At 44.5% G+C, this 13,620-nt stretch overlaps 2 protein-coding genes across 3 annotated transcripts in view; one reads left to right on the forward strand and one right to left on the reverse strand.

The window, feature by feature from the left end:
* Positions 1-1,197: 1,197 nt before the first annotated feature.
* Positions 1,198-7,370, reverse strand: LOC103084292 (testis-specific protein TEX28-like; the record flags this gene model as incomplete). The annotated part of the gene is given in 4 exon segments (XM_082930895.1): positions 1,198-1,340; positions 1,342-1,487; positions 1,490-1,931; positions 7,359-7,370. Coding segments are annotated over 4 exon segments (743 nt in total), but the record flags the coding sequence as incomplete, so codon positions are not given.
* Positions 7,371-11,347: 3,977 nt separating this feature from the next.
* Positions 11,348-13,620, forward strand: part of TKTL1 (transketolase like 1) — a 28,361-nt gene continuing 26,088 nt past the window's right edge. For both annotated transcript variants that reach the window (XM_007450827.1, XM_007450828.1), the window contains exon 1: positions 11,348-11,481. In XM_007450827.1, the coding sequence (XP_007450889.1) occupies positions 11,348-11,481 (134 nt within the window). The remainder of the gene's footprint in view (positions 11,482-13,620) is intronic.

Raw genomic sequence — 13,620 nt, forward strand, 5'->3', positions numbered from 1 at the left:
CATATGGGCACCAAGGTGAGAAAATGGTGGGGGCGGGGGGGGTGGTGTGATGAATCGGGAGATTGGGATTGACCTATGTACACTAGTATGCATAAATGGGTAACTCATCAAAACCTGCTGTATAAGAAATAAAATAAAATTCAAAATTTCAAAAAGAAAATCACCTCTAAAAGAAATCTGAATTCTCACTGGCTACCTTATGTGACCATGGGTTGAACCTTCGTACTCCTTAACTGTTCTTGAGGGATTTGTCAAGTGGCGTCAATGTGGGTAGGATTTCTCTATGAGAACAAGACAATTGATTCCCATCACCACTTCCCCACAAACACACAGATGCTAAAGGGATTGCAGAGTTCTTTTGTGAAAGTGCTGGGAATCTGGGCTGATCTCAGCGAATCCCTCCCTGCCTGGTCAGGGGGCTGTAAGGATTATTTAATGCAGAGGAGGTTGTATGGCACCTCTGAGGGCGGCTGGGACCCCAGGAAGTGTCCAAATAGAAATGGAGGTCTTCCCTGGCGGCACAGTGGTTGAGACTCTGCCTGCTGATGCACGGGACACGGGTTCGTGCCCCGGTCTTGGAAGATCCCATGTGCCGCAGAGCAGCTGGGTCCGTGAGCCATGGCCGCTGAGCCTGCGCGTCTGGAGCCTGTGCTCTGCATCGGGAGAGGCCACGACAGTGAGAGGCCCGCGTACTTCAAAAAAAAAAAAAGAAAGAAAGAAATGGGGGGTCCTTTGAGAGACTGAGTTCACCTTTTTTTCTGTTGGCCCTAGTCTGACCTTAGATGAAAATAAAATCAACCCACCACACAGGGGCAGGGGGCGGGGGGAAGCACTCCCCAGAAGGCAGTCATTTTTGGAACAAATATCCCACAACACAGGACCTCGTGCCCCAACTTAGCTGTGAGCCCAGGTGAAGGAACCAGGGCTGGCAAGGCGATTCTAGTCGTGCATCATACACCACTCCAGCACATGGGGGCCAGCGGACACCTGCCTGGCTGATGATAGGCATCTGCTGTCCCACCCGCCACCGCAGGCTGGTGTGAGCCCAGTCAGAGCCTCATTGGCCGGGAGAGGGCCAGGCAGGCGTGCATGGTGGGCAGGGGATGAGCCCTCTCTGCTGCGGGGCTTGGTCGCTGAGAGGAACACAGACACCCCCCACCCACCCCAGAGCTCAGGCGGCCAAGGGGTCCGCCTCACCTGCACTTCTCCTCCCAGAGGGACTCCAGCGATGCCTGCAGGTTGGTCACATACGGCCCCTTGAGGCTCTGATAGGACACCTGCAAGCTGAGGTGGAAGGTCTCGACTTTGATCTGCTCTTCCTTCACCTTCTGCCACAGCAGGGCTCAACAGCTGGGCCCCATGCTTGGTCTCTGAGGACCTCCCCTGCTGCAAGGCTGGGGAGTGACTCTCTGGAGAGAGATGTCTAATGACATCAAACAGGTCGGTGGATGGGCAGCGTTGTGCACCTGGCTTGGGGGACTCTGAAACAGAGCCTTCTCACTGGGCTGCTCGTGGCTGTACCCCAGGCTGCTTTCTGCCCTCAGCACTAAGCCCTTGGGCCTGCAGCCCTTCTCCAGCTCCTGCAGCTGCTGGTGACACCGGTGGAGCCTTCACTCAATCTGGGCAACGGTGGCAGAGGCACGCTGGTTCACCTTCTCTAAGGCCTGCCAGACGTGGGGGGCCTGCTGCCGGCCAGCTGTGGACACCAGCTTGTGGAAGCCCACAGTGTTCCTGTCCCGGCTGGCCTTTTCCACTCTCAGCTGCTCTGAGAGGTACAGGATGCGGTGCTTGACGCTGTCCTGTAAGTTCTGGGCCAGCTCCCCATCTGAGAGGCTGGAGGGACCACTGGGGCCAGCCTTACTGGATGACAGGGATCTGCAGGAGGGAACATTGGAGGGGAAGGTTGCAGTTGGGCTCTTAGTGTATTCCACCTGCATTGGGAAACAAGAATCAGCAGTCTGTGTTGGGCCCACCTCAGATGCACAAATCTTGCATCTCACAGAAGTACCTGGCTCCTTGCTCTATGGCTGTACCTCACTATGACCTCCAGGTGGCTAGCAACCCCCTCCACACCTGCCCTGTCTGTTCTTGGACTTCTCTTCCAAGAATTACCAACAGTGGGTCTCGTTTTATAGAGAACTGTTCTTGTAGAGCATGGAATAATCTCATTTCCATTAATCCATACAGCTTGCTGTATTGCTACTGCCAGGTGGATAGAAGAGATAGTCAGGGAGATTTGCATCCTAACAGGTTCATTCCTTCATCTAATCATTCATTCAACACATATTTCCTGAGCGCCTACCATGTGGTACAGAAGCCAGACATATTCCTTGGTCTCACAGAGCTGACAGCCTAGGGTGGACAGTTCTGCTGTAACACAAACAAATGAGTCTCTTGCATGGTGAAGGGTAATAGTAAGAGCCTTGGAGATAGAGCCCAGTTCAAATCCTGACTCTACCACTCTTGAGACCTTGAGTAAGTTAATAAACCACTCAGAGGGTAGGTTTTCTCATCTCTAAAATAAAGATGGACATAGCAGCCTAACTGGAACACAGGAGACCACAGTACAGTGGACAAGGATGAGGTAGGAGAGGTAGGTGAGGCCAGGACAGGTGAAGCCTCTGTTCTGTTTCTACTTTTTAACCAAAAGCACCTTCATGACTGTTTTTTTTAATTAATTAATTTACTTGTTTATTTATTTTTGGCTGCGTTGGGTCTTCGTTGCTGCATGTGGGCTCTCTCTAGTTGCGGCGAACGGGTGCTACTCTTCATTGCGGTGCGCGGGCTTCTCATTGTCATGGCTTCTCTCGTGGAGCACGGGCTCTTGGCGCGCGGGCTTCAGTAGTTGTGGCACGTGGGCTCAGTAGTTGTGGCTCACAGGCTCTACAGTGCAGGCTCAGTAGTTGTGGTACACGGGCCTAGGTGCTCCACGGCACATGGGATCTTCCTGGACCAGGGCTTGCACCCGTGTCCCTTGCATTGGCAGGCGGATTCTTAACCACTGCACCACCAGGGAAGCCCTTCATTACTGTTTTCAATCTGAAAATGCTCTCCCAGTGGGAAGCAAGGAGTGATTATAGTGTAATAGATATTTTGGTTCTGTGTATTTTACTCTATGCAAATTATTCTTTGATATTTAAAAAAACATGTGATACCACTATGCACCTAGCAGATTGGCAAGACTTAAACTATAATAAATCTCAGAAAGGATACGGAGCAACAGGAACCCTCAATCATCCCTGGTGGGAGAGTAATTGGTACAAATATTTGGGGAAAGCATTTGGTAATATCATAAAGTTGAAGACATCCATAATGAATGGCCCAGCAGTTGCATTCCTAGATATATCCTTGAAAGGCAGGTACAATAATACTCCCAATAACCAACTGCTAGAAACAACCCACCTGGCCTACCATCATAGAATGTGTAAGTGAACTGTAATATATTCAACAGTTTACTGCTATACAACAATAAAAATAAACTACAGCCTTGAAAACATGAATGAACAAGCATAATGTTGAACAAAAGAAGGCAAACACAGAAGAAACCATACTATATATGGTTCTACTGATATAAAGTTCAAAAGCAGGCAAAATGAAATGATGTTGTTTAGGGATGCATACACAGGAAGTAAAGCTGTAAAGAAAAGCATGGGGACTTCCCTGGTGGCACAGTGGTTAAGAACCTGCCTGCCCATGCTCTGCAGCAAGAGAAGCCACCACAATGAGAAGCCTGTGCACTGCAACGAAGAGCAGCCCCCACTTGCCGCAACTAGAGAAAGCCCACAAGCAGTGATGAAGACCCAATGCAGCCAAAAATAAATTAATTAATTAATTTTTAAAAAGAAAGAAAAGCATGGGCTTCAGTAGCATAAACATCGATAGTGGTTCCCACTAGAGTGGGAGAAGGGGATGTTGATTGGAGAGACATGAGGAGGCTAGTGTACTTGATCCAAAGAGCAATTAAATGTGTGTTTACATTATCATTACTTCCTAAACTAAATGGTGATGTTTTCTGCACCTTTATATGCATATGCTGGATTTCACAATTTTTTAAACATCTTTATTGGAGTATAATTGCTTTACAGTGGTGTGTTAGTTTCTGCTATATAACAAAGTGAATCAGTTATACATATACATATGTTCCCATATCTCTTCCCTCTTGCGTCTCCCTCCCTCCCACCCTCCCTATCCCACCCCTCTAGGTGGTCACAAAGCACCGAGCTGATCTCCCTGTGCCATGCGGCTGCTTCCCACTAGCTGTTTTATGTTTGGTAGTGTATATATGTCCATGCCACTCTCTCACTTTGTCACATCTTACCCTTCCCCCTCCCCATATCCTCAAGTCCATTCTCTAGTAGGTCTGTTTGTTTTTTTGTTTTTTTTTTTGCGTTACGCGGGCCTCTCACTGTTGTGGCCTCTCCCATTGCGGAGCACAGGCTCCTGATCTCCCTGTGCCATGCGGCTGCTTCCCACTAGCTGTTTTATGTTTGGTAGTGTATATATGTCCATGCCACTCTCTCACTTTGTCACATCTTACCCTTCCCCCTCCCCATATCCTCAAGTCCATTCTCTAGTAGGTCTGTGTCTTTATTCCCACCTTGCCCCTAGGTTCTTCATGACCTTTTTTTTTCTTAAATTCCATATATATGTGTTAGCTTACGGTATTTGTTTTTCCCTTTCTCACTTACTTCACTCTGTATGACAGACTCTAGGTCCATCCACCTCACTACAAATAACTCAGTTTCCTTTCTTTTTATGGATGAGTAATATTCCATTGTATATATGTGCCACATCTTCTTTATCCATTCATCTGTTGATGGACACTTAGGTTACTTCCATCTCCTGCCTATTGTAAATAGAGCTGCAATGAACATTTTGGTACATGACTCTTTCTGAATTATGGTTTTCTCAGGGAATATGCCCAGTAGTGGGATTGCTGGGTCGTATAGTAGTTCTATTTTTAGTTTTTTAGGGAACCTCCATACTGTTATCCATAGTGGCTGTATCAATTTACATTCCCACCAACAGTGCAAGAGGGTTCCCTTTTCTCAGCACCCTCTCCAGCATTTACTGTTTGTAGATTTTTTAATGATGGCCATTCTGACCGGTGTGAGATGATATCTCATAGTTTTGATTTGCATTTCTCTAATGATTAATGATGATGAGCATTCTTTCATGTGTTTGTTGGCAATCTGTATATCTTCTTTGGAGAAATGTCTAGGTCTTCTGCCCATTTTTGGATTGGGTTGTTTGTTTTTTTGATATTGAGCTGCATAAGCTGCTTGTAAATTTTTGAGATTAATCCTTTGTCAGTTGCTTCATTTGCAAATATTTTCTCCCATTCTGAGGGTTCTCTTCTCATCTTGTTTATGGTTTCCTTTGCTGTGCAAAAGCTTTTAAGTTTCATTAGGTCCCATTTGTTTATTTTTGTTTTTATTTCCATTTTTCTAGGAGGTGGGTCAAAAAGGATCTTGCTGTGATTTATGTCATAGAGTGTTCTGCCTATGTTTTCCTCTAAGAGTTTGATAGTGTCTGGCCTTACATTTAGGTCTTTAATCCATTTTGAGCTTATTTTTGTGTATAGTGTTAGGGAGTGCTCTAATTTCATACTATTACATGTACCTGTCCAGTTTTCCCAGCACCACTTATTGAAGAGGCTGTCTTTTTCCACTGTATATTCTTGCCTCCTTTATCAAAGATAAGGTGACCATATGTTCGTGGGTTTATCTCTGGGCTTTCTATCCTGTTCCACTGACCTATATTCCTGTTTTTGTGCCAGTACCATACTGCCTTGATTGCTGTAGCTTTGTAATATAGCCTGAAGTCAGGGAGCCTGATTCCTCCAGCTCCATTTTTTGTTCTCAAGATTGCTTTGGCTCTTCGGGGTCTTTTGTATTTCCATACAAATTGTGAAATTTTTTGTTCTAGCTCTGTGAAAAATGCCAGTGGTAGTTTGATAGGGATTGCATGGAATCTGTAGGTTGCTTTGGGTAGTAGAGTCATTTTCACAATGTTGATTCTTCCAATCCAAGAACATGGTATATCTCTCCATCTATTTGTATCATCTTTAATTTCTTTCATCAGTGTCTTATAATTTTCTGCATACAGGTCTTTTGTCTCCTTAGGTAGGTTTATTCCTAGATATTTTATTCTTTTTGTTGCAATGGTAAATGGGAGTGTTTTCTTGATTTCACTTTCAGATTTTTCATCATTAGTGTATAGGAATGCCAGAGATTTCTGTGCATTAATTTTGTATCCTGCTACTTTACCAAATTCATTGATTAGCTCTAGTAGTTTTCTGGTAGCATCTTTAGGATTCTCTATGTATAGTATCATGTCATCTGCAAACAGTGACAGCTTTACTTCTTCTTTTCCGATTTGGATTCCTTTTATTTCCTTTTCTTCTCTGATTGCTGTGGCTAAAACTTCCAAAACTATGTTGAATAAGAGTGGTGAGAGTGGGCAACCTTGTCTTGTTCCTGATCTTAGTGGAAATGTTTTCAGTTTTTCACCATTGAGGACGATGTTGGCTGTGGGTTTGTCATATATGGCCTTTATTATGTTGAGGAAAGTTCCCTCCATGCCTACTTTCTGCAGGGTTTTTATCATAAATGGGTGTTGAATTTTGTTGAAAGCTTTCTCTGCATGGATTTCACAATTTTTAAAAGTTTTTAAATGTTCAAGAGATGGTTTTTATCACAGATAAGAAATGACTGGAGAATTAGTAAATTGTAAAACAGAGCTAAAGAAAGCATCCAGAATGTAGCACAGAGGCACAAAGAAATATAAAATTTGAAAAAAATTGAAAAATAGGAGACAAAGAAGATAGAATGAGAAAGTCTAACAAAAAATCTAACTGCTATGCCTCAGGAAGACAGACTAAGGTAACAGCAAGGTTTTAAGAGATAGTCACTAAGAATTTTCCAGGACTGATGACAGACATAAATCCACAAATTCAAGAAGCCCAAGGGACTCCCCTGGCGGTGCAGTGGTTAAGAATCCTCCTGCCAATGCAGGGAACATAGGTTCGATCCCTGGTCCGGGAAGATCCCACATGCTGTGGAGCAAATAAGCCCATGTGCCACAACTACTGAGGCTTGCATGCCTAGAGCCCGTGCTCCACAACAAGGGAAACCACCGCAATGAGAAGCCCACACACTGCAACGAAGAGTAGCCCCTGCTTGCCGCAACTAGAGAAAGCCCGTGCACAGCAACGAAGTCCCAATGTAGCCAAAAATTAATTAATTAATTATTTTTTTAAAAAAAGAAGCCCAAGAGATCCCAAACAGGATAGAACGGAAATAGATCCACACCTAGACACAGATCTTAGAAGCAGCCAGATTGTAAAAGCTGATTACCTTTAAAACCATGACTTTTAGACTGAAAGCTGCCTTCTCTAAGGCATCAATGAAATCCAGAAGAGTTGAATAATATCTTCAATATGCCGAGAGAATAACTGTCAGAGAGAAAAAAAAAAAGGTCACATTCAAAGAATCAGAAGCCAGAATGTCTTCAGCCTTTTCAGTGAAGCACTAAGAATTAGAAAACAATGAAGTAATGCCTTCCAAATTTGGGGGAAAAACGATTTTCTCACCTAGAATTCTATAACCAAACTGTCAATTTTTAGGTTAAAGGCATTTTCTAACATGAAAGAACTCAAATAGTTTACTTCCTCTGCATTCTTTTTCTGGAAGCTACTAGAGAAGACGTGCCACCAAAACCAGAGAGGAACCTACGACAGAGGTAGAGATGGGATTTATGAAACTGGGGCCCCAAGCTAAAAGAAAGGCAAGTGCAATCTCCAGGATGATGGAAGGGGACCCAGGCTAGCAGCTGGGCAGTGGGCCTGAAGGGCAAGTCAAAAGGCTCCAGGAGAGAGTGCTCCAAGTGAATGAAATATGCAGGACATCTTTCAGCAGCTGGAGAGGAGATATAGCCAGTTTGGGAAAGTGCTGACCTATAATAAGTAGTAGAGAACAAGCAACACGGGGTGGGGAGAGACAAGTGTTAACTCTAAGGAAAACAAAACATCAGGAGAGAAAGGAAAAGTCATCAGAGTTGCTGTAGACTTGATAACGTGAACACCAAAGAATAATCTAATGCAGATGATTATATACTGTACTGGAAGGATGGGGGTGGTGAAAGAGCTACATCATCATCTTTTACTGTGAGAAGTCAATCAATAATTCCCAAAATCTAAAAAATAAAGAAACAGCACTATAAACAATTTATTTACAGAACTAGAGGTAAATGCCAAAAGAAACAGCTGAAAGGGTTGAATGTAGTTGATTCTGGGGAATGGATGGACGACTGTGGGTGGAAGCAAGAGATTGTTATTTTTTAAAAATATGTATTTATTTGGCTATGCCAGGTTTTAGTTACAGCATGCAGGATCTTTAGTTGCAGCATGCAGGATCTTTAGTTGCAGCATGCGATCTCTTAGTTGCGGCATGTGGGATCTAGCTCCTTGACCAAGGATCGAACCCGGGCCCCCTGCAATGGAAGTGAGGAGCCTTAGCCACTGGACCACCAGGGAAGTCCTGTAGAGATTGCTATTTTTTGTAATAAACCTTGTAGAACCATTTAACTCTTTGAACCAGGGGTTGGCAAACTACAGACTGGTTTTGTACAGGTGTGAGCTAAGAATGGTTTCTACATGCTTAAATGGTTGAAAAAAATCACAAGAAGGAGGATATTTTGTGGCATGTGAAAATTATATGAGATTCAAATTTCAGTGCCCACAAAGTGTGACTGGCACACAGCCACACTGATTCATTTACATATAGTGTATGGCTACCTTTGTGCCACAACAAAGATCTAGTTGAGCAGCTACAACAGAGAACATGTGGCATCAAATATTTGCTATACGGCCCTTTATGGAAACAGTTCGCTGACCCCTGCTTTAAACAATGTTCATACGTAGCACTGATAAATGAAAGAACTAAGTATTTTTAAAGAAAGTAGTTAATAGGGAAAGTTAAAATTTGCTAATGACTTGTTCTATTGAGGAATTTTATAGATATGATATAAAACTCAAAACTGACAGAAGAACATGTTGGTGAAAAAAAAATTCAAGGCAACCAGTAGAAAAAAGTCTGGTAAATAACATCCAAATAATCAAGGGCAGAAAAAAAGGAACTTGATTAATTCAAAAAAGGGAAGGAAAGGAGGAACAAAAAGAAATGAGATATCAGGTTAAGTAGAAAATACAAAACAGGATGGCAATAAGATGTGATTATCAATGGCTGTATACCATGTTCTTGAGAAGACTCAATACTGTAAATATGTCAGCCCTCTACATATTAACTTATAAATTCAATGAAATAACAGTTAAAAACCCAATGGGAATGTCTTATGAATGTTAGATTAGCTAATTCCAAAATGCAGAAGAATAGCTAAGAAATTTTGGGAACGAAAAATAAATATGGTCTTGGGATACTTGGCTATCTGAATAAAACTGTTAGAGTGCTACTTTACATCACATACAATAATAAAGTCGAGACAGAATAGAGAACTAAACATAAATATGAAACTCTAAGGGTATCAGAAGGACACAATAGGAAATGTTTTTATAATCTCTCTGTGGAGAACACCTTTTTGAACAAGTCTCAAACCAAAATGCCATAAAGGAAAAGATTTACATATTGTACTACAGTTAAAAAAATCTTCAAACCTTCTTATGGTGAAGAAAGCATAAAGTTAAGAAGCAACATTTCGGTTTTGGTTCAAACACTTGCTTCTTCTTAAAAATAAAGTATCCCCATTGACATTTTTAAAGAGCAACAGATTAAGAAAAAAAGATTTGCAATTATCTCTAAGAGATAAAAGGCTAATCAACATAATATATAAAGAACTCCTACAAATTAGGAAGCTAAAAACAAATCATCAAACATAAAAACAGTAAAGGGTAGTAATAGACAATTCAGAAAGGATGAACTATGAATACCAGTAAACATATGAAAAATGTGCAACTGCAAGGAAATCAGGCAGACATAAATCAAATGATTAAAAAAGATGTTCTCGGGCTTCCCTGATGGCACAGTGGTTGAGAGTCCGCCTGCCCATGCAGGGGACACGGGTTCGTGCCCCGGTCCGGGAGGATCCCACATGCGGCGGAGCGGCTGTGCCCGTGAGCCATGGCCGCTGAGCCTGCGTGTCCGGAGCCTGTGCTCTGCAACGGGAGAGGCCACAGCAGCGAGACGCCAGCGCACCACAAAAAAAAAAAAAAAAAAAAAAAAAAAAAGATGTTTTCATACATCAGAATGCCACACATTAAAAAGACTAACATCTAACATCGGGTGGTGATGGGGACGTGGGGAAAGGCTCACTCACATATCTGCGGTAGGAGGACACAGAGGTTCGGGGTTTTGTTGCGCCATTGTCAATGCACGAAGCCTTTAACCCAGCGAGAACATGGGCCCCCGGCCAACTTCAGGGCAGCTGGGGGTCTCTCAGGAGGGCGACAGTTTTGAACTAAGAAGCTCCCCAGTGGCTAACGTGAGGGTGTGGTGTTGCAGGACGGTGCCACTGGGGCATTGGAAAAGCATCTCAGAATCGGAGGGATGAGCGCCGACACTACACTGTGGCCTTGGTGATGGGGGTTTTCAGTTAATGGAAGTCCCCTCAAGTCAAGCTTCCCCGAAAAGCTGTAGCCTCGCGTTGGGCTCACGCCACCTCAACGGTAAGGCGGGGCTGGCTGTCCAGAAAGTTCTAGGAAAAGAAAGAAGGTCCGCGCAGAAACGCCACACTGCCTCAGAACGCTCAGGTCGCCTCACTTGCTGTGAAGACCTCCCAACCCCCACTGCCGGGGTCTGGGCTGCTAAAGGGCTGGAGGGAGGCGGCTGCAAAGGGGAAAATTCCAGCGTGGCTTTTTTTATAGTGTGAGGAAGTGTGCAAAACAAACTGCACTATTGTATCAATAACTCTTTTAAAGCCTGTGAATGCATCGGCCCTCCTTTACTACAGTCACCACATCGGACAACTATCACACCATCTAGTTCCAGAATTTTTTTATCACCCCAAAAGTAGACCTGGTCCTGCGTGTAGGCAGCCCTCTTTGAATTGATAGGACGAGGGCAGATATAAAAGAATTAAATTATTTCGAATAACGTGCAACATATGAATAACAATTGTTCAAAATCCATGGAGTTGGAGGGCGCGCGGAGGGAGCGGCACGCGTGCGGCCAGCTGAGGAGGCTCCGCGCCATTTGCTTCTCAGGCGCGGAGGGAGCGGCGCGCGGAGGGAGCGGCGCGCGGAGGGAGCGGCGCGCGGAGGGAGCGGCGCGCGTGCGGCCAGCTGAGGAGGCTCTGCGCCATTTGCTCCTCAGACGCGGGCAAGATCTCAGCTATGGCTGAACAGGAGGCGAGCGGAACGGTGGCGGAAGAAGCCAGGATTGACGAGGACATCTTGCAGGTGCTGCAAGACATGGCCAATCGCCTGCGCGTCCACGCCATCAGGACCCTCTGTGCCTCAGGCTTTCGGTAAGGCGCCCTGGTCGAAGCTCCGGTCGTTGAGCGGCCGGCCCTGCGGCGACGACCGGGGAGAGAGTTGAACGGAGCTGTCGGGGGCGGGGTGGGCTCCGTTATTTAGTGGCCCCATTTCAGGGCTTGGCAGCCACCCACAGACTCGTGGCCGCCGCTGGCCACGTACTCAGGTAGCCGCCCCTCCCTGGCCCGCGGCCGGCCGACAGTGGCGGCCCAGGGCCTCCGGCCTCTCCTGCTAGCGGAGAGAAGCCGGGACGCGGGCCGGCTGGCAGAGTGCCTGCGTCCGACCGGCTAGAGTGGGAGCCGCCTGGCGTTTTCCGTGTAAGTGGTTGTCCTCGACGCCAGGGTCCCGACCCAGGACGTGGAGTTCCAGGAAATAAAGCCTAAAAGAAAGTAATAGGCCAGTAGGAATCGGAGCAAAAGGGGACTGTTGGTTCTGCTGGTATTTTGTCGAGGATGTTTGCGTCAGTATTCGTGAGAGATGTTAGCCGTTAGTTTTCTCCGAAGGTATTTGTCTGCCTTTAGTATGGAGGCAATTCTGGCCCCAGAGTGAGTTTCAGTGTGTTCCCTTCAGTTTTGGGGGAAAAGTTGGAGGAGGATTGGGGATTCACCAGTGAGGCCATCAGGTTCAAAGTTTTTTTTTGTCACGGAGCTTTTCGACTACTGATTCAATCTCCTTATTGTAGGTTTATTCAGATTTTCTATTTCTAAACATTTCTTCTAGGTTAACTGATTTATTGGCGTACAATTGTTCACAGTCCTTTATAGTCCTTTTTACGTCTGTAGAATCGGTGGTTATATCCTTACTTTCATTCCTGAAATGTAATTAGTAATTTCAAATCGGATTTAGTAAATTCAGTAATTTTCTGTTTTTTCCTTACTTTAGCTAAAGGCTTTTGTTTTTGTTTTTGTTTTAGCGCCGTTGGGTCTTCGTTGCCGCGCGTGCGGGCTTTGCAGCGAGCGGGGGAGGGGGGAGGGGGCTATTCTTCGTTGTGGTGTGCAGGGCTCTCATTGCGGAGCACGGGCTCTAGGCGCACGGGCCTCAGTACTTGTGGCTCGTGGGCTCTAGAGCACAGGCTCAATAGCTGTGGCGCACGGGCTCAGTTGCACCGCGGCATGTGGGATCTTCCCAGACCAGGGCTTGAACCCGTGTCCTCTGCATTAGCAGGCAGATTCTTAACCACTGCACCACCAGGGAAGCCCAAGGTTTATTAATTTTGTTAATCTTTTCAAAGAACCAGCTTTTGTTTTGGTTCATTTTCTACATTGCTTTCCTAGTCTTTTATTTATTTCTGCAATAATATTTATTACGTTTTCCATTCTGGTAGCTTTGGGTTTAGTTCTGCTTTTCCTAGTTACTAAGTTGTGAAGTTAGGTTTTCTTCTTTGAGATCGTTCTTTTTTTTAAGTTTTATTTACTTATTCATTTATTTATTTTGACTGCGCTGTGCAGATTGCGGGAGCTTAGGTCCCCGACCAAGGATCGAACCTGAGTCCACGGCAGTGAAAGCACCGAGTCCAAACCACTGGACCACCAGGGAATTCCCAGAGATCGTTCTTTTTTAATGCAAGCATTTACAGCTATAAACTTATCTCTTGTCACTGCTTTTGCCACATCCCACAAATTTTGGTGTCTTATGTTTTCTTCTTCATTTGTCTCAATACTCTCCAACTCTCTTGAAGTTTCTTTGACCCATTATTCATTTTAGTGCGTTGTGGGGGAAGGTTGTTTTCTTTTTTAATCGAAGTGTAGTCGACTCTTACATTAGTGTCGCATGTACAATATAGTGATTTAATGCTTTTATGTATTATACCCCATTTAAAGTTATTATAAGAGTGTTGTTTAATTCCCACAAATGTGTGAATTTTACCATTTTCTTTCTATTATTGACTTCTAACTTCACCCTGCCCTGGTCAGATAAAATAGTTTGTGTGATATCTTTTTTAAGTTTTGTTCTCCAGCCTGTGCTATAACATTAAAAAGGCAATGTCAATGAGTTTAAGACCTGCATGGTTTTGGATTTTTTTTTTTTTACATTTTCATTTTGCTCCCTTCACCTTCAAAATTAATAACAGTTTGCATTTTCTCAAGAGATTGTAACAGCTTTTAAATCCAAATTATCCACTTGGGATACTT

The sequence above is a fragment of the Lipotes vexillifer genome, unplaced genomic scaffold (assembly GCF_000442215.2).
Source record: "Lipotes vexillifer unplaced genomic scaffold, Lipotes_vexillifer_v1.1 scaffold1788, whole genome shotgun sequence".
In the NCBI taxonomy this organism is placed as follows: Eukaryota; Metazoa; Chordata; class Mammalia; order Artiodactyla; family Lipotidae; genus Lipotes; species Lipotes vexillifer.